The sequence below is a fragment of the Perca flavescens genome, chromosome 19, assembly GCF_004354835.1.
Source record: "Perca flavescens isolate YP-PL-M2 chromosome 19, PFLA_1.0, whole genome shotgun sequence".
Classification (NCBI taxonomy): domain Eukaryota; kingdom Metazoa; phylum Chordata; class Actinopteri; order Perciformes; family Percidae; genus Perca; species Perca flavescens.
This window is the reverse complement of record NC_041349.1, coordinates 14,436,670-14,456,797: the sequence shown is the minus strand read 5'-3', so window position 1 is coordinate 14,456,797 and position 20,128 is coordinate 14,436,670. Positions and strand designations below refer to the sequence as shown.

The 20,128-nt window shown below is 41.1% G+C and overlaps 2 protein-coding genes across 4 annotated transcripts; one reads left to right on the top strand and one right to left on the bottom strand.

Annotated features, from left to right (window-relative positions):
• The first annotated feature begins 122 nt into the window (after window positions 1–122).
• LOC114545881 (uncharacterized) lies at window positions 123–8,036 on the top strand. 3 transcript variants are annotated; one of them, XM_028564447.1, is made up of 8 exons: window positions 123–175; window positions 873–1,555; window positions 1,637–1,719; window positions 2,817–2,983; window positions 3,239–3,361; window positions 4,512–4,604; window positions 5,193–5,273; window positions 5,643–8,036. In XM_028564447.1, the coding sequence occupies exons 2-8, from the start codon at window positions 903–905 to the stop codon at window positions 7,911–7,913; spliced, it is 3,471 nt and encodes a 1,156-aa protein (XP_028420248.1). In that variant the 5' UTR covers window positions 123–175; window positions 873–902; the 3' UTR covers window positions 7,914–8,036. The 3 variants fall into 3 exon arrangements, with proteins under 3 accessions (XP_028420248.1, XP_028420247.1, XP_028420249.1); XM_028564446.1 differs by having other exon boundaries at window positions 2,814–2,983; XM_028564448.1 differs by lacking the exon at window positions 3,239–3,361 and having other exon boundaries at window positions 2,814–2,983.
• Window positions 8,037–8,605: 569 nt separating this feature from the next.
• On the bottom strand, window positions 8,606–20,128 carry lpcat4 (lysophosphatidylcholine acyltransferase 4). Its single transcript, XM_028564314.1, has 13 exons — window positions 19,537–20,128; window positions 18,011–18,374; window positions 15,929–16,041; window positions 15,217–15,277; window positions 14,993–15,051; window positions 13,785–13,819; window positions 13,016–13,070; window positions 12,814–12,896; window positions 12,453–12,578; window positions 12,155–12,311; window positions 10,447–10,539; window positions 10,189–10,324; window positions 8,606–9,012 (listed from the first exon to the last, which is right to left on the bottom strand). The coding sequence occupies exons 1-13, from the start codon at window positions 19,624–19,626 to the stop codon at window positions 8,843–8,845; spliced, it is 1,542 nt and encodes a 513-aa protein (XP_028420115.1). The 5' UTR covers window positions 19,627–20,128; the 3' UTR covers window positions 8,606–8,842.

The following is a 20,128-nucleotide window of genomic DNA, read 5'->3' as shown; positions in this document are numbered from 1 at the left end:
ACTGTATAAAAAAATACATAAAATATGTATTTATAAAACTTTGTTTGGAATGTTTCTATGCACAGAACTTTCAGTCAGAAGAAAACAAACCAACCTAAATCAAGTTTATTTTTAAAACATACAGCAGATGCAAACTGATTTATTGGTTGAAGACTAATCATCTCTCACATGAAAGGTAGGCACAATGCTATTTGACTGACCTATGTGTATTATTTGCAACTAAAAATTAAAACATTGCATGAATGTCCAAAGGTTTATTCAATCAGAAGTGTATAATTTCACATAGGAGAGTGTAGCAGCGTGACCTGTTTGGGACAGACAATTGCATGAGTCTACTGTGTTGTTGTAATTCAAGAAATGTAGCAGATACTGTATGAATTAAAAAGTAAAAGTGTTGATTAGTCCAGGATTTAATAAAAAACACAGCTCAAGGTGCAGTTGGCTGAATGTTTATGCAGTATTATATGTACTTGTGTTACTGTTTTAATGTCTTCTGTAGTTTCAGTATATTCTAGACTATTCTATATTCATTTAGGTGACAGAATCAATAAATATAAAATCATCATTATGAATAAAAAACATTTCCTGCAGTTGTGGTTTGCCCGGTCCTTCAGGTTGATGTTTATATGATAAGATTGTTCCCAGGCAGTTTTTTTGCCCTGGAACATATTGAAAGCTATTTAACTTTACACCAAGTAGCTGGATTGGAGATTGCAGATTGGAAAGTATTATGAAATACTCAGAAATAGTCTTTGAAGACATTTAAATAAACGCATGGTTTTCACATTGGGTTCGTGTCATGGTATCTTTGCTGTTAGAATGGGTCAAATTGCTATTGACCGCCCCTTTATACTCTCACTTTCCTCTGACAGTTACAAGCCACAAACGTGCAGAGATAAAAGATGGAGCCGATGTTTTCTCTGCCTGAGATCATCCTAAGTGACAGAGAAGAGCCTGCTTCTACTCAGTCAGAATCCCTTAACTTTTCCTCACATTGCCACCAACTGGCTCCTGCTCCTCAAGAGGAGCCAGACATCCACAGGTTGTCAGATCCCTCCTTTCAGACAAGCCCAGTTGGACAGTTTTGTCAGCCAGAACCTTATCCTGTGACGGGCGAATCGGTGTTGCTGAGAACTCCCACGGTTGCAGACATGCTCCAGAGGAGAGCCAACCCCGATCACAGAGCAGACGCACTGTATTGGACACAAAGGGACTCAAACCAGCAATGTGTGCAGCATCTGATCCCAAGCTTGGCCGGCCCCATCCAACCTCAAGCTCAGGACTGCCCCTCTTCCTTCACCGTCCTGCCTGGTGTGTGTCCCCAGACTTCACCCCCTGATGCCAGGTTCCAACCTGGATTCACACCACTTTTGCCGGAGATCATAGTCACCCCAGGTTGTAGTTCCTATTTATTGGTTCCTATCAGCAGCCCGCCAGAGTGCTGCTGCAACGCATGTTCGCCTCCTCATTCTTGGCTCCTGCTGCCTGAGGTTCGTCCCAGCTGGTGCTCGTGTCCACAGGCGGTGCCCGTCCATCAGCCCTGCAGTCCAGACCGGTAAGGGACGTTCAGCTGATAGCATGATCTTAGACGTAGAAACACTGATAACTGTATCTGACTTCACCATTTTCACCCCAGGGTCTCGAGGAGAACGGCTCAGCGGGTCAGCAGGTGGCCGATGTCGGGGACAGAGCAGACTGAAGAGCACAGCAAGTCGGAAGGTCAGAGGTCAAGGGTTTAAAAGGGCAAGGAGGTGACATGAAAGGGTAACACTTTATAATAACCATCACTAATACATGGTAAATTGATGGTTAATTAAACTTTAGTTATTTTACTGTTAACAATCAAATTATGATTTATAATGTTTACTAGTTATTAGTAGGAATGGGGGGGGGGATTGATACAGCATAGCGTTGCAATATTTTCCGTGGCAATACTGTATCGATACACAGATGCCAAGTATGGATCTATTATATATATATATATATATATATATACCATCAAAGTGAGATGAACAAACATAGAAATGTATCTTTTTAGATAAAACAGATGTTGACAAAGTTTCCTTTTGGGGACATCATTTGAAATTGGGAAAAACTTGAAGTTGGAAAAAAGGTAATACATTGCAATATATCGCAGAATATTGCAATATGTTTAAAAATCGCAATAATATCGTATCATGACAAAAGTATCGTGATGATATCGTATCGTGAGGCCTCTGGTGATTCCCACCCCTAGTTATTAGTAATGCTATAATTTGTGTTATTATATCATTAGTTTATTGTAAAATAAAACAATAAGTTTATACTTGGTCAAAGGTTAATACTTGTTTTGTAAACCATCTATAAACATTTTTTGGATGGCTATTATAAAGGTGCAACTATTGCTTAAACTAATAAGTTAATGATTAATAAGTGGTTTATAAAGCATCAAGTAACATTCATTTGGCCCCATTAAAAATCTTTTTTTTTAGCGTTCTATGAAAGAGATGATTATTTAATTATTGGTGCACCGATAATAACAATCTAAGAAGGTTTATAGATGCTTTGCAAAGTCTTAATTTAATATTAACAATGTATGATTTGAGCATTTAGCTAAAGAAAATACAGCCTCACAGAGCGGCTGGAACTACCTTACTGTAACCTTTATAAAGTACTTCAAACTAACTCACACCTCACCAACAGTAAACTGGCCCTTGAGCATTGATGCATCAGTATTAACAATTTCTAATGTTCTTATATGTGTATTAAATTGTGTATTAAAATGGATGAACTGACAATTTAGTCCCCTATTCTCTCCCCGTCTTTCCTCCCAGAAGAAGAGCAGAAAAAGAATCTACCCAACAATTACAAACTACAAGCAAACAACACAGACGATAACAGAACAAAGTCCAAGGTTCCTCCTGGATCTCTACCATCTTCGGAGGAAGAATCACTGGCAGAAGTCGACTTGGAGAAATACATGGCGGTCGTGGACTCCCTCAAGGTCCCATACTATATATTATAACATCAAATTATAGTTATATCTTTGGGTAGCTATGAAAATTGATTTCATCTTTAATCTGCCAAATGTTTTCATAGGTACAAAAAGCTGTCCATAATTCAAACGTTTTGTCACTTTGTTCAAACGGCAAATATTTGATCATGGAACAAAACTCTACAATGTGCAAGGTCATGGTTGTGTCGTAAAACTAAGGCGCCATCAACGCCTCAACCTTCTGCTGTTTCTGACTCCGCACAGATCCAAGAGGATTGGTCAGGGGAGGCCAAAAACAATGAAAAAGAGACGAAGCTGAAGATAGAGAACGGTTCGTTTCTGGAGTATCTGGATGAACTGTGCAGTGATGAGAACTTTGTCAGAGAGGTACGCTATCGATGCCATTCATACAATATGGAAACCATTATCCCATCATTATTTTTTTTGCGTTTTTAAGCATATCATGAACTTATTTTCATTCAATCAAAGTGCAACAGAGTGGTTTTAAGGCAAAAGTGGCAAAATGACCTTTTTAATCACGACAATATGATCATCTTGTTCAAATATTTGGCTTTTTGTTCCACTAACCTGTATATTTCATAGCCTGGAAATCCAGACCCAAATCCGAAAGATTAAAGGAATACGCCACCGTTTGTTGAAAGAGGGCTTATCACAGTCTACCCTGGCTGTAGATAGGTGGGCCAACGCATTTCTTGTTTCAGTGCAAGTAATTAAGTTGTTTTTTTGTCTTTTGTTGGCTCACTTTTACTCACAACATGCTAACCGGCAACATAGGATTCCATTCCTTACGCTAAGCTAACTAGCGGCGGCGCTGCCGGTGTTGCACCGGACTAAAACAATGCATGCACAAAAAATGCGTTGGCCCACCTATCTACAGCTTGGGAATTGGAATTGGAAATTGGAATTGGAAATTGATTTATTTGAAACAGGGACAATGCACAAATAAACATTAAACTTGTTAAACAAGAGAATATGTCTTGGGCCAGATTATAGCAACAATTGCTAATTTCCACCTGTAGTCCCTGGGCACCGTGATAAGCCTATTTTAACAAACGATGTCGTTTCCCTTTAAGGGTCTGGCATTGAGTGATGAAAATGGCCCAACCCGAGAGGCCAAGCATGCATTTGAAAATCTCACTGCACGCAATTGGATAACACTACGACCAATCACAACAATACACAGGGTGACGTATCCAGAGCCCGATACGCTTAGCTACCAGCGGAGCTAACTGGTAGATTAAACTGTCATCATCTGTTTAGCTCACCTCTGGCCCGCCTATATCAGATACACTGATGTGATTGGTGCAGCTCGGCTACAAGGGCATAGTTAATGAGCAGCATTACTGAATGCCAGAGTGACTCGCTGAGCAAATTCAAATTGTGCTCTCGTGAGAACTCTGGATTTCCAGGGTATATATTTCATGCTGTTGGATGATCATTACTGGTCAATGTGGGCAAACTAAGGAAAGTTTGTATAGTCTCTGTGTCTCAATCTGTTCCCATCTCTTTCTCTCAGACTGGTTCGACACTGAATGCAGAGTACCTGGATTTCCTGCTTTCTTCAGACCCAGAGCTCATTGACCTTTCACTGAAAAAACAAGACCAAGAGGTGATAAAACATGATAATAAGTAGCCTACTGTTAATGTTGAGTTTTGCAGCCTTGTGAGAAGAAGGTTGATCCAGCATTAGAGAGAGCGAGTCAATTTCAGCATAAGTGTTATTTTGAAATGCAGGTGTGAGAGCTGCTGTAGCCTACATTTGTAAAAAAAAAAATAAATGAACAGAAAAGCATTGTAAAAATTCGGAGCATCAACCTTCTGCCGACGCAAATATTGATCCTGTAAATGACGGCACATCTCCAGTGTGTAGCGAAATACTTTTGTCATTATTGCCCTTTCAATTATGCACAGTATGAGGGATTAAGTAAATAATCAGATTTTTGTTCTACTATCTCACTAACATACGCTGACTAATCTTTTCTAATCCCTACATAAATTGCATTATGGGAATTGTAGGATACAAGTTTTTGAGGTGTGGCTTTAATGAATACAAAAAGTTAGTGTATCTAGGCCTCTGGTGCTTCGATTATGACGATTCTTTTTAAAATCCCCCCCCACCCTCACCATGTTCATGGAAGTGCAATACTAAATTGCTGTAGTACCCCTTTAATTTCTTACTTTCATCTCTTTCTTCCAGGTGGGGTCGACGCTGAATACAGAGTACCTGAATCCCCCCCTTCCTTCAGATCCAGATCCCATTGACCTAGTGTTACGAGAGGTAAGATAATAATAGATAATAGTTTTATGGCTGTGATTTGTCGCGAAGTTATGACCGAGTGCTAGGGGAGCTGTTAGATAAGAAAGAGAGCATAAAATCATTACAAGAAGAAAGTTGTAACATTTCCAGAAAAAAATGATTACATGTCCTGACAGCCCATACAGTGCAGTTACATTTTAGTTTTTACTTGCAAAAAACTTGTCTTGACTGCAGCATAACTGTCCAATGACAAGTTAACTCCGTTGGCAAGATTATTAGCTGCAGTAAAAGCTCCATTACCTTTTGTAAAAAAAAAAAAAAAAAAAAAAAAAAAAAGGGCAATAAATTCATCTTTCATTTACATATTTTTGTTTTTCTCTGGATCAACAGATTTTGGAAGTGCTCCAGCAAAAGATGTCATATCAATCTCCAGCTGACTCCAGCAGAGTCACTCCTGTAACCCATGAAACGTCTCCGGGGGCTTCACGTGTCCAGGAAACTGCACCTCTCCCAAATGCTCAACCCCCCATTTTGGATCCTCCATGCTCACAGTCTGACACAAATCCAAACCACGATGGACATAATCCACCTCTGAGCAACGAAGGGCCAAAGGAAGGTCGGTCGAGCTGTTCTCCCCTCCTTCCTTCGCTCCTTCTGGAAGAACCACTGCCAACTGATGCCACACTCAGATACAATAACCCTGTTAATGCCTCGTCTCCTCTTAACCTCAATGGCTCCCTTACTTCACCACAGCAGATGCTTGCCAATCTCTTCCCAGGCCCCAGTCTTTATTCTGATTTGGAGGCAAGAGACAATGATGCATTGGTAGAGGTACCTGGGACCACAGGGGATGAGTCAGAAGAAGCCTCAACGTCCCTCTCAAACCTTGGAGACACGCAGTCGGCTCAGGCATCCCAAACGCTTCAGGAAGGACCTCTAGCTGTGGATCCTCCCGGCTCTGAGTCCCCCCCAACCTCTGGTGTTTCAGGGTCCAACGAGGACCCTCGTACGATTGTCACCACGGATCATGGTCCTAGTTTCAGAGCTGATTTGTTGACTGTCGGCGCACCGCATCCAGCGGACCCTCCGGCTCCGACGGCCCTGGTTTTGAAAACGCTTCCTTGCCCACTGCCTCAGATAAGAAGACCTGAGGATAAATGTAGCCCCAAAAGCATTTACCCAAAGTCCTCTTGTCTCGCGGCAATTGCTGCGCCAGCTAATTCGCCTTTCTTGGCAGATCCCTACGCAAACTCTTGTTATCCCCCAGTTGATATGTCAGACTCTGTGCCTGAAAAACAGACAGTAGAGCCACCCAAAGAATTGCAACTTTCTGAAGACCTAGCATCCTCCGAGCTCAGGGAGACAGCAGCGACACAAAAGCAAACAGCTTCAAGAGAAGAAGGGATGACTAAGACATTTGAAAGGAAGAAAGAGAAGAAGACCAAACCCAAGGGAACAACAAACATTAGACAAAGTCAGAGGCTGTCAGGTAAAATGGAAAAAGCAAGACCGAGTGGTGAATTCACAATAGAGAAAGCAGAGGAGAAGAAACCACGTGAAAAGAGCGTTAAGAAAACCGCTAAATTCACCCAAGAGAGGAACAGGCTGGTTTATGGAAAACAGAAGAGACTGTCCTCAGGAGGAAGGCAATTATTTAAAAAAGAGGAGAGTCATTTTGAAGAGTTGAGCCAAGCGACAAAAACAGCAGATACAGCCGAGCAATTTTCAGAGATTGGAGAGAAGGTACAACGTCAAAGACTCACAGGGGAGAGGAGAGAGAAACTCGAGGTGGAGGGAGGAGAACAGAGCAAGACCGGTAACCCCAACGTGAGCACAGAAATACCCCCTTTAACCAAAATGCCACCAGAAGAGAACGAGCTGGTTGAGAGAAGAAAAGAGGAGGGGATTCAAATGTCCAGTTTTGTAAAGAGAAGAACCTGGAGCATGGCGACGGAGGAAAAAGTGCAGCTGAGAGGGGAAATCAAACACTCCGCAATGGAGAGAAGCGAGATGAAGTCCTCCCCTAAGAGAGAAATGCAGGAGGAGGACAAACTGGAAGTAAACGTGAAGGAGGATCCAACTGTACAAAAGATCCTGCCAGTTCCAAGTCCGACAAAAAGAAGCAGAAACAGGAGAGACAAAGGGGAGAGTAGGGAGCAGGCTGGCAATGCTACTAACACAAATTCAACATGTTGCAAGACCAACAAGGTGGACAAGCTTCCCACACCCAAATCTTCTCTGCAGAGCCCAAAAGTTCAGACAGACACTCATTCAACAAGAGACTCAATTTACAGCTTAAGGTCACAAATTGGGTCAAAAAGGCCAGTACATAATAGGCTAGGAATTCAAGAGAACAAGGCAGCCAAGGCTGCACATCAACCGTCTAACCCCAAGCCAACAGCAGCTGCGAAAGACGAAAGTGTAAATGTAGAAGAGGCAGAACGCCCAAGCGCCACGCTGAGTCCGACGAAAAGATACCGGCATGAACGTGGTGATGCTGAAAGAGGGAGGGAGACGAAGGTAAACGAGACGGACAAGGCGGAGATTGAAACCGAAATGATCCGTTTAAGTCCGATGAAAAGAGGAAGGCGGCAGGGAAGAGTGGAGGCAAATACAGGCCGAGACCAAAAGCAGAAGGTAACAGCGAAGGAAAAAAGGTAAAGAAGGGCGCCAGAGACAAAGATGGGACGGAAACATCTGGCCCTTACCCTCAACAATAAGTAGTATGAAGGCTAAGGACGGACGGATTTCAAATGCATCAGCTGGACAGGACGCTTTTAAGTGCAATAGAAACCAAAAATATATATTAAAAAAAAATAAAATAAAAAAGCCTGCAGCCCACGTTCTCCTTGTAAGAAACAAATTTCCAAAATCTCCACAACGATTTATAAAGACTTTACCTTGTGCAAAACAAACACACAAACGACAGCTGGATAAGGAGGACACAGCAAAACTTCCTTAAAAGAATTCACAGTTTTATTTATTGTTAAATATAAACAATATTCACGCAAAAAAAAAATTAAGAATTCATTTACATAAAATACAGTTTTCGATTGACAAGAGTTTCTTTTTGCACATACCATTGTCCCGTTAAAAAAAAAAAAAAAAAAAAACATTCAATATATATTATATAAATAAGACATTTTATGGCTTCAAATGACAAAAGTAACATAGCCTTTTAACAGCATCTGGAAAAGATTTATTTAGAGTTATTAAAAATGTACACTGGTAAACACACACACACACACACACACACACACACACACACACACACACACACACACACACACACACACACACACACACACACACACACACACACACACACACACACACACACACACACACACACACACACACACACACACACACACACACACACACCTTTGATTTTCTAATGTTTCTGAAGCATGGTTGACGGTGGTAAAATGTTACAGTAATATAGATTTTAAAAATACATTCAGACATCCAAACACACTGACATCAAACTTAAAAAAATACAATACTTTGTCGATGATTATTCTGGTTTATATGTCCCGTTGCTGCATTCAAGGATGCCAACAAAAAGAAAAAGAAATCCAAACATATGCTTATTCAAACTTTTTGTTTCTGTAGAGTGATCCGTTGCCGTTGCGCATGTTTCCGTTGTGGTTTACAGCCTTCCCATTGGCCAGCTGGGAGCCCGCCTCCATGGGCTGCATGTACTCGTTCACCACTCTCTGATAGGTCGGGTGGGTCGTCAGCACTCGCATCAGGTTTTCTATGGAAAACAAGGCGGATATATTGAGGATTTTAACGATTGTTCATTTACACTAAATTACCACCTGATGAAACACAAATATGTTAGTTGCCCTTTTGTTTCATCAAGTAACTGGAACAATCTGACAGAAGAAGAGTAATTCAGAGAAACAGAACAGACTACAAAAGGATATTTACTTTTTTTTTTATTCTGACATATATTACATTGACATTTACCATTTGTCTGAGTGGTTAGTGTATCTGTAAAAAGGTGCAACTGTTATTTCAAATGTGACCCTGCCTATTTTAGGTGGTTTTGAAAATCTTTTGACACAGTTTCTGAGTGGCCTATACAAATATTCATTGTTCTGACTATTATAAGTGAACCTAAATAAACCTAGATCTTAAAAAGGCACGGCAATTATGTTTATAGAGAACATTTCATTAAAAGATCAACTAAATGTAATGAGATGATGATTCAGTAACCTAAAATCAAACACAAGTCTAATGGAGGCTCGTGCATCACGGGTCCACAGCACAGCTCTCATTGGTGGAGGCATTTGAGCTGCCGGTTATTCTATTATTATCTACCAAAATCAATAGTGTACGTCCTGTTAAATATGTGAGGTTTATGTCGCATAATTAATGGAAAATTCATAGTAAATTCATAGTTAATCTCATACAATACATAAATAAGAAATGTGTTTAATGTAAAAGGTTAAAATGAATGTGATGTAATGGTTAAAGATTTTAATCCATTGTGTTTTTTGTTCCTCTCGGGACTAAAGTTCTCTGTTGTGGTTTCCACTGCTGTGGAATTTGTTAATGGACCAAGGGAAATCTAACGTGAGCACATGTTACGGCGCTCCGCTAACTAAGTTGGAGTTACACTGTTGTTGAAGGCCAAGGAAAACAGGATTTTCAAAAAAGGACTTAAGAACCTCTTTTCAGGACAAGCAGCCAACGAGCCATTTTATCTTACACGTGAAGCTTTATTTATATTCGCGCTAAGCGCAATTTGTATTTTCTTCGGTAATGCATCATTTATTTGACGTGCTTACTATGTTCATTCACATGCAGCTCTCACGGCGTGACGTGGATGCATTAAGGACAGAAGAGCAAAGCAATAAACGCCCGTTTCACAGAGCCAGCCTGTGTCTGTGTTGTCGTGAAGAGAGCTACAGTTAGGGACACTCACCTTCAGTAAGCCGGCCTTGAATGGAGGCCTGTGTGTAAAGCTCGGCAGTGTGCCGCTGAGGAGAGCCCAGCAGCGCCCCCATGAGGTCTGCCAGCTCCTCTGCACTCAGGCTGCCTCTGCCCTCTCTGTCAAACAGCTGGGAAACATAAACAGTGCATTTAGAAAAAAAGAAACAAACATCCCGTCATCTGCATTTTCTAAGATTTTAACTGTAATCTCAAGTCAAAAACAAATGCTGTAAAAACAAATAGGACTTACAGTAAAACCAGTGTGAAGTAGTGACTTGAAGCTGACAGATCCTGACAGAGCAGCAACAGTCAAATAGATCTGCCTCAGGTCCACAGTTTCATCCTGAAACACACACACACACACACACACACACACACACACACACACACACACACACACACACACACACACACACACACACACACACACACACACACACACACACACACACACACACACACACACACACACACACACACACACACACACACACACACACACACACACACACACACACACACACACACACACACACACACACACACACACACACACACACACACACAATAAAGGTTTAGTTTTTTTAAATTACTTTATTTTGGGGTGTTTTTCTTGAGAACAGTGCAAGCAGAAACTCAAACTGGTATTAAACTGATTTGCTAGTTAATAAAATGCATGCAGCAGATCATGTTCGACCAAGCAATCATGTGGCTTGCTTTAGTAGAAGTCTCTCACAACATGGGAGCTATCGTTTGCGTTTTTAAATATGACATATGTATACAGTATATCTTTTGAAGGTCTATACTATTACAGAAGGCATTACACTTTTTAGGCCTTTTAAACTTCAAAACAAAATCGTCGAATATCTGACGATTCACTGTGATGCTTTGTTCACTCTGAAAAATTAAATAAATAAAAAATAATAATATATAATAAATAATAATAATTTAAAAAAAAGGTGATTTGTAGAGATCTATCGGAGTTTCTTTAAAAACGCAGCCTACTCTACAGTCTTCTGTAGTTCTTGAACTGGATTAGTGAGCAGTAAAGAGGGTTTGGAGTCATGTTTTATGCGTTAAAGCCTCTGGTGAAAAACAAATATTCACCTCATATATTATCTGGTAACAGCCAACATGCGCTCTCATAAAACTGAGACATTTAGTACTTTGCTGCACCAGGGGCACGTTCAGTCTTGAAACCGTGTTGAAGGACATGTTTCCATGGAACGGTGTGAAATGTGTGTGCAACGGCTTTGAGTTAAAGGGGAACTATGCAGGTTTTTTTTTTAGCTCAATTTACCTCAACTGAACAGCTTCGGAGTGATTGGAATGGTTATATGACATTTTTCACGTTGAATGGTGGTCGTCTCGGAAAAACCACCCTTGCTCGCCGGCCTCAGCGTCAGGAAGCATCGCGTGATATCAGGTCTCGCGACGTAACAAATTGCTTCATGGCACTGCACACATACAGGATCCGGCTAGCTATAAGAACAAGGTAGCGATGGAGTTTTTCCACACTATCGTCATGGCTGAGCCGGCAAAAAGAAGCAGAAAGCCAGGAGGAAAGCATTGTCGGAGGAACAGAGAAAGAGGAAACGGCAGACTGACCGAGCGAGGAGTCAGACACGAGTAAACATAGGAGCTGCGTTTTCAGAATGGCGAGACAAACGGAAGCCTGCAAATCCGATGCTGACCTGGCGTTCTTGCTGTTGCACTTGTAAGTATCTTTGGGATAACCAATGAGTTTTTACAACAGTGTTGCCAAATATCTATTCCGAAGCTGTAGGGGGAGCTCTATAGAGAAACCTGCGAGCAAAAAGCGAGGTTGATTCAGGTGATACCAAAATCGGCACAGACGTGAATGTAAACTCGTGGTAATAAAAAGGCAGAGCGCCTAAGCACCCAACGCACCGGTTTCAGTTTAAAAAAAAAAAAAAAACTGTAGTGGCCTCTACTACCTTGGAGTAGAGGCCACAGATGGTGACGGCTGTCGGCCTGTCTGTCAGCCCGAGGATAGAGGCGAGCTCCTCTGCACTGGCCTTTGAGCCCTGAGCTCCTGACTGACACCTGTCCAGTATTCTGTCCAGTGCTGCTTTCACTTCATGTGCTCTCAGAGAGAGAGAGAGAGAGAGAGAGAGAGAGAGAGAGAGAGAGAGAGAGAGAGAGAGAGAAAAAGAGAAGCGGATGATACAAAGTTATATACCGTTTTCACAAGACTGAGACCAGCAGGCGACGTGAACACACATTTTCTCATACCCATATCTGTGCAACAGCGAGAGCGTCTCGCGGGCAGGCGACTCCAGTGGGAAAGAGAGACCACCGAGCTGGTTGACAGGAACTCGGCCCTCCATCACATAATCTGTAGCTGGCACTCCGAGGGCCCTGAAGCACAGTGGAAAAGAGACATAAGACAATATATAGTCTATTCAGTAGACTACTCTCAGTGACCAAACTGAAGAGCTTTTAATCCCGTAGTCTGGGTTGGTTTTGGAGGAAATTAATAAAAAGTGAAAGGTATAAGACAATGGTATACAACTACATTTGTCCTATACAAATTAAACCATATACATGTCTGTCTGTCTGTCTGTCTGTCTGTCTGTCTAATTATGCTACTTACTTGGCCATAAGTTTCTGGACATTGTCTGCGTACAGGTTGGGGTCATTCTTCTCCTCCAGGGAAGGCTTGTAAACTGGCAGGAACTGCAGCACAATAAAGTCAGTCACAGCAGCAGGTAACGGAGCAAAACACACAGTGGATTGTAATATTCACACAGTCAAACATTGTGTGAGGTGAATGATCTGGTAAACTAAAACATTACCTCAACGGTACTGTTGGTGTAGAACTGAGAGGTCGTGTGCCACAGTGCCTCAAGCCTAACGGACAAACAGCCAATGTTAGATTTCAGGTAGAAAAAAAAATAATAATACCGTCAGTGTGTGGAACTGCCATCTCTGATGTTCATTTGTTTTTAACCATTTAAACAATTTTTCTGCAGGTCGCCATGGTGAATACGGCCACCAACTACAGCGCTATGCAAAAAAAACCCATTAACCAGTCCTTCCAGAATTTTTTTTTTTTGCGATTGTTGCGGGCAAAACTCCTTGATTATGCGGCATGTTTTCTTAAAAAATGGAATGGAATATGCAGGATATTTATGCAATTTAATGCGATGAAATTGCGGAAACTTGCAAAAACTGCGGTTTGGTAAAAAAAAGTGATCCCCCCCAACACCCTGCTTTTCGATGATGTTCACGTTGCGTAATTACGTCACTTCATAACGTTCCCATGGCAACAGGGGAAAATGGCTGCTTTGTGTGAAGTAAACATTTATCAACTTTCTGCTAAGATATATGTGACGTTTTTGCAACAAAAATGCAGGGATTATGAAATCATGCAAGCCCCGCATATTTTGTGTGGAAATTGGCAATTTATGCGACAAAAGTGCGGCCTATTTGAAAAAATGCGACCCCCACATAAATGTGGACTTTGGCTGATTATGCATTGAATTATGCGATCGCATAATTGCGTTTTTTTTGGAGGGACTGATTAACACGGACAGATAGATTGAAGATTGCAGATGAACTCACCAGGTTGTTCCTTTGTATGACCAGCGGACAGTGTTCTGAGGAAGAGTCATAAAAAGACTAATTAGTGGACACAAAAAAAAAGATATCTCTAGTAACAGACTGGGAGGGGAGGTTGTTTTGTTTATTTTTTTTAATAGCATGTGTAATTCTTGTCACTTTCCCCCCTATCACACACCCTGACAGGCACCAGCTCACAATACATACTGGCCAAATCTAACAGCATGTTTAAAAACATAACTACAGCCGGATCAATTGTACGGGTACACACAGCAATCTGTGGGGGAGGAAGTGACAAGGAAGACATGACTAAGTGAATAAAAATGAATAAGAGCTGTGTTTCAAAACAAACTTCAGCAACAAAGCATGCCCTGTATGTGCTCGGTTATGATACAATACCGGTTGCTCAACTTTAAAAAGGAGGACAGTTTGTTTGTTGTTCTAATGACCTATTTTCGAATTGGTAATTTTTTTGGTTTAAATTATGTTTATATGATCTTAAAATTCATATTTGTATGGACTTAATCCTTTTGCATGCAGTAAAAAATGTGCTGACAAAGTTAACGTTTAAATGTCCTATTTGACATTTAAACTTCTTTCAATAACCCACTCAGGATGTGTAGTTGTGTTTTTTTTAAAATCAAGGAAGGACAGAACCAGGAAAGATTTCAATGCAATTTTCCAACGAATGATGACTTAAGGATGATATTTAATACCTGGCTATTAAGCAGTTGTACACCTCCAGACTCTCCTTGACCTGGTTCTTCATTACATATAAAACAAAATATTGTTTTTGTTTTTAAATAATGTTCTAAAAATTGGATTTTGGAAATTGAACAGCATTATAAAAAAAGGACAGGGGGGTTAAGTTATAGCTTTATTTTTGTAAATAAAGAGATTCTCCAAATCAGTGAATTATGAGTTTCTCTACAGTAAAAACAAATGTCTTTTGTTTGTTTAAAGAGACCTTGCTAGAGTTCTGTTTTTTTGTTGATGTTTTTTTTTACTCCTTGACCTTGAAATCGTGGCCCTAGTTTAAATTTAAGTGTAGACCTTCCTCAGTCACCTTTAATAAAAACACCTTTGAGGTAAAGTTATGAGGTGACCTAACATTTCAACTCTTTTGACAGGACAAATGGCAGCTTCAAGTATCAAATCATGTCGTGTTTATTAGTTTCCAGATGTTTTTACAAGCTAGCAGATCAACTCACCAGCTTGTTGGGGTAATGCAACAGAACAGGTTGGACCGGGACTCCGGCGAGGAAGGCGCCTGACAGAGAAGACAGAGTAATTAATCCACCAGTAGCAAAATAATCATCTGCTACGCCCTTTATCCTCTCATTCCTACACCATTTGTACAGACAGTGAACAGACTGTAGCGTGTGCCAAGTCAGACATCAAGAAAAACCAGATGGGACTCACTGTCCTTACTCACCAGGTTTAAATTTGATAAGAGCGCTGCCGTTAGTTGTGGTTCCCTCAGCAAACATCAGCATCTAGCCATTAAGAGACGTGATTTAGGAGTTAAGAGACATGCAGCTGCAGCTCGGTGCAATTCCAGCGGGTGAATTTGCAGGATTTTGCAGGATTTTGCTGACATTTATGGCCCGTCAGAGCCAGGAAATCAAAGAAACAAGAAGAAATCCTACTGCTGACAATGTATCTGTGGGCCAATCTGCCTTCTGTGATTATATACTGGTTTCAAAAGTAACACATTCTGTTCCTCAGGTTACATTCTGCAATTTCCAAACTTTAATTTAAAGGATACAATAAGAAATTTATTCCCTGAGATGCAGAAAAGTGAGTTGTTTCCCTTTTCACCAATGTAGCGGATACAGTTTACGTCCCGAAGACTTTATCTAATCTTGAACAACGGTTTCTTTGTAATGAATCAAATTTTATCTTGATCAGCTGTTTACATGTTCTCATGTACACCTAAGACGCCACTACAAGCAGAGAAGATAACGATAAGGTTTGCACTGTTGTTGTCATTTCTGGCATTACCCTCATACCCTAATAGTTGCAAAATGTGATTTGGATAGTTTGGTAGTAATTGCCAGTTCTGCAAACATGTGATTAAATTCAAGATGGAAGCAAATCATTAATCTGTCTTTGTAGTTCTATAACTACAAGGTGCAGCATCTCACCTGAGGCCAGTAGCCATCAGAGGTCAGCCTCTCTGTGACCTGTGCAACTGCCTTTTTCCTCGATTCTGGATCCTTTCTGCTCACCAGTACAGCCTGGTTGAACTCCAGCAGAGCTAACACAGACACACACACACACACACACACACAAATCAGAACCAGAACCAAAGGGGTGAGTCCAGAGCGAGTCGGCCAAGAAAGCGAGACAGGAAGTGCCAAAGCAGGCAGAGAAGATTAGAAGCCGAAAGAGGGAGTCACTTGTTTTGTTTATCTTTTGACTTCCTTGCATACTTTCATATTCCTCAACCCCTCTATTCTAAATATTGCTCTTGGTTGTTTGCCTAATACTGTAGGTTGGCAACCCGAGTTGAGATTTCCCATTGATGAGCCCACTGCACTGTGTCTGCCAGTTAAGTTTAAAAACTAATGCGGTAAAACATTAGGTCATCCAGGCTCTCTGAAAGTTGCACAGTTACTAACTCTCACTCGCCAAAGGAAAACATTTACACTTTACTCAGCCTGCTTCCCATGATGTCTCCCCAAAGTGATTTTGCATTTCTCTTTTTCCACTGTTATCCTTCACAGATTCAACCGTTTGTAGCGCAGAAATAATTCAGTTACAACCAGAAAAAGGAGGAAATGAGCAACTTAGGAGAGTCAATGTATGGCTGCAGCTAAGGATTATTTTTCATTATCTATTAATCTGCAGAAATAGTGAAAAATGTTCATCCCAGTTTATCAAGGTCCAAGGTGTTGTCTTTAAAATGTCTTTTGTTTAAAGCTTTAGTGTGCAACCTTTTGATATCAATGAACGTCCGTTACATTAAAGCCATTGCCAAATGAGTTGCTACAAAGCTAATTAAGACTATCAGCTCCACACAACTCTCTCTGGATCTCTCAGCATGGCTGTGTTCGGAAGATTGTGGCGTCCCGCGCAGAAACTCGAGTGAAGGTAACTACCTCTTTCTCTTTCTTTTTCTTTTGGGCCCGCTGCGTCGAGGAGTAAACCTCTATATATGGGTGCCCGCTCTACCAATTGAGCTATCTGGGCGCCTTAATTACCTCTTCTGAAGAGTCCATCATGTTTTTTAATCCTCCGTGTCCTCCTTGGCTACTAGTAACTGCGCAGAGGAGAGGTGGGGGCACGTGCGCGGTCACGGAAGGCTTGTGTCATGTGGAGGCGCCGACAGTGTTGTTGTCATTACTTAGAATTCCTCACGGGAGCGACAGAAACTACGCACTATAGCTTTAAAACCCAAAGATATTCAGTTTAATATGATAAAAAACTAGGGCTGGGTAACAAATTCTATCCTTTTTAGGCACTGACCGAATTGTCTCTATAGCTCATCAGCTTCAGTGAGCCAATAAGCATGCAGCATGCTTCTAACAAGATCTAATAATGCTGGTGATTGGTTGTCTATAGTTACACATCGCAGAGGACAAAACTCTATGTTACGCACAGAGACGGGCTCACGTAGAAGGAGCTGAAAAATAAATAAAAAGATTTGCGCCATGATGGTTAATGTTGCAATTTATTTTTGTTAAAATTGATTTTATAAAATTGGTATCGAAAATGGTATTGTTCAGGAAAAGGTATCAAAGTCACAGTATAGCTATCGGTACCAGTTGAAAATGACCATACGATACCCAGCCCTATATGAAAAGAGAAAAGAAGGAAATGTCCACGCTGGAAACAGCATATGCCATTTTTGCGATTAATCGATTATCAATACAGTTGCTGATTTTTTTCCCAGCCGATCGACTCATCGATTATCGAACTAATCGTTCTATTACAGCTACAGCTCTATTTCGATGCTTTTAAGGGGACATGAACTTCTGAAAAACACCACCAAGCGATTTGTCAAATCAACACCCGATATTCAGAAAATTCAGCAAATGCTCACATTAGAGAGGCTGGAACCAGCCAAAGGTTTGTATTTCGGATTGATAAATGACAAACCGTTATCTGAGTCATTGTTGTTGATTGACTTTCTGTAGTGTCAGCACTGTTTAGGTGATCCAACTGCAGTTTTTAAAAGCTGTATCAACCAAACAAGAACTTGTAACTGAATTACAGCCCCTCACCTCCTATGACCGGCAGGCTGGCGTTCTCTGACCGCGACACCACCGTTGCCAGCTGGGTTGGAAGCAGAACCAGCATGTCCAGAAAGCTGCTGTGAGGCGCCACCACCAGCACCGGCGCCTCCTTCAGGTCCGCCCTGCGACCTTTGACTCTTATCCGCAGGAAGCCCAGGGTCATGAAGGCAGCTCGGCTCAGCGACCAGAGGATCGGGTGAAGGAGCCAATGCCTCCAGCCCTTGATAGGCCGAGAGCGTTCCTCCTCGGACAGGCCGGCCAAACGCAGACGGGCAAAAGGCCACATGATGATGAAAAAGAGAGCCGCCAGGGTGACGCGAAGAGGGAAGAGGATGCTGCCCAGGATGATGCCCTAGGGACCAGAAGAGAAAAAGGTACATTTAAAGCATCATTTGGGTCTGCAAGGGTTGTGTTGTAGCACACCTTATATAATCACAACATGAAAGATGTTAAAACACTGACAGTAGACTTCCTAATAATTTTCTATGGATTCAACATATTACCTGACTTCTGATGTAGCCTGCATTAATTCAATTTGATTGTACATTGACTTTAAAAACAGAAGAAATTATGAAATAGGTTTGTTTGAAATGACTCAAGTCTTTTGTCCGATGTAGCAGACACAGTTTACTGCATTGAGTGGTTAGATGACATTTTGCATCAGCATGGAAAAAAACAAAAATTCTTATAAACATCATGATACTAATGTCAGCCATGTTGGCACGGCTACTCCTGTCTAGACTAGAGAAGAGAATGGAGTATATGGTCTATTGAGTACAAAGGGCTACCAGTTTGATACACTCTTCTGAAATAACAAATGTGCTCAGTTTGCCTTTAGTTATATATGATTATTAATGATTAATGATACTCATCTATGTGAAGACACTGGTCATGTTAATGATTTCTCACAATAATTATCAACAATGACTTAACAAGGTGGGAAACAGATATCAATATTCAATTTTCATTTTTAGAACAGGCCTGAGGGCTACTCATGTGGTCTTTGGGGGCTAAACATTTATGTAACTCTATGGTATGTTGTGGTATTTATGTTGGTATCATCTGTCATGCCTGAAACATTTATGACTTGGCTGTTTTGCTTATAGGTACCGCAGTCATAAATGGAAATGTGAAAGACACTTTGTTCTCTTGAAGCTCACATGAAGAAAAAAAAATGGAATACAGAAATAAGGCATGTAAAAATGACCAGAGTAGGGAACTTTTAGTTTAGACAGAGTCCAAATATAGCACTATTATCTCAATGACTAGCTAACGTTACTGGCATTAAATTCAAGCACATTAGGAGTTAGCTAGCTAGCTAGCTAAGTGTTTAGAATTTAAGAGTCTGCTTTGAGGAAAAAGTCAACACTTTAGCTAACGTTACCAGTCAAATGACTGCCTGGTTAGTTTAAGGTGGCAGATTTAAACTCGCTGTGAATGACTGCCAGTGTGTCGGACTCTGCGCTCCATTTCAGCCATGAAATCAAACATTTAGATTTTTAAATTTGAGTTACCCTGATCCTCTGTGCTCTGGTCAGCTTCACCTGGCATATGAACGGATGTGGATACGCGTTCGTTGCTGAATGACATTCGTCCCTCTCCATGGCTACGGGGCAAACCTGACGGACACGTTCAACTCAAAAATAGGCTACTTTTCAGAATTTAAAAAAGAAAAAAAATGATGCACACGGCCTTATCGGTTGAAGAAAAAGTTCTTTAAGAAAAAAATGTGTGTTGACAGCTCCGCACTTTTTTATATTTTTTTTGTTGTTGAAAATCCTCCCGTTAAAAATGCCTCGCGCAGTAAGATTTAAAAATAGAACGTTAGCTAACGTTCAGTAAAAACAACGGCTGAAAAGTACTCCAGGTTAAAACAACAACAACAAAAAACAGTCGACTATAACTAAGCTAACTTAAAACAAACTTTCTCTGGTCTCTATCCTACACATGGCGAAACAAGCAATTGGCCATCCTTTCTTATATTGTATACACTCCTCCCAACCTGTCCCGCCCCTCCACAGTCTGACAGTCCAGCCTATGAGCTAACGTTATGTGCCCGGCCCATTGCGACTCAGGGGTGGGTGTGGGTAAGGCAAGTCAAACCGG

What these genes read in the sequence shown, in the direction of transcription:
- LOC114545881 (XM_028564446.1), top strand. Translation starts at nt 903, where the DNA reads ATGGAGCCGATGTTTTCTCTGCCTGAGATCATCCTAAGTGACAGAGAA. An exon ending in AGAGCACAGCAAGTCGGAAG is followed by an intron (nt 1,720 to 2,813) that starts GTCAGAGGTCAA and finishes CTTTCCTCCCAG; the next exon opens with AAGAAGAGCAGAAAAAGAAT. An exon ending in CGGTCGTGGACTCCCTCAAG is followed by an intron (nt 2,984 to 3,238) that starts GTCCCATACTAT and finishes GACTCCGCACAG; the next exon opens with ATCCAAGAGGATTGGTCAGG.
- lpcat4 (XM_028564314.1), bottom strand. Translation starts at nt 19,626, where the DNA reads ATGGAGAGGGACGAATGTCATTCAGCAACGAACGCGTATCCACATCCG. An exon ending in CTGATGGCTACTGGCCTCAG is followed by an intron (nt 15,278 to 15,928) that starts GTGAGATGCTGC and finishes CTTAATGGCTAG; the next exon opens with ATGCTGATGTTTGCTGAGGG. An exon ending in ACACCAACAGTACCGTTGAG is followed by an intron (nt 12,897 to 13,015) that starts GTAATGTTTTAG and finishes ATTGTGCTGCAG; the next exon opens with TTCCTGCCAGTTTACAAGCC.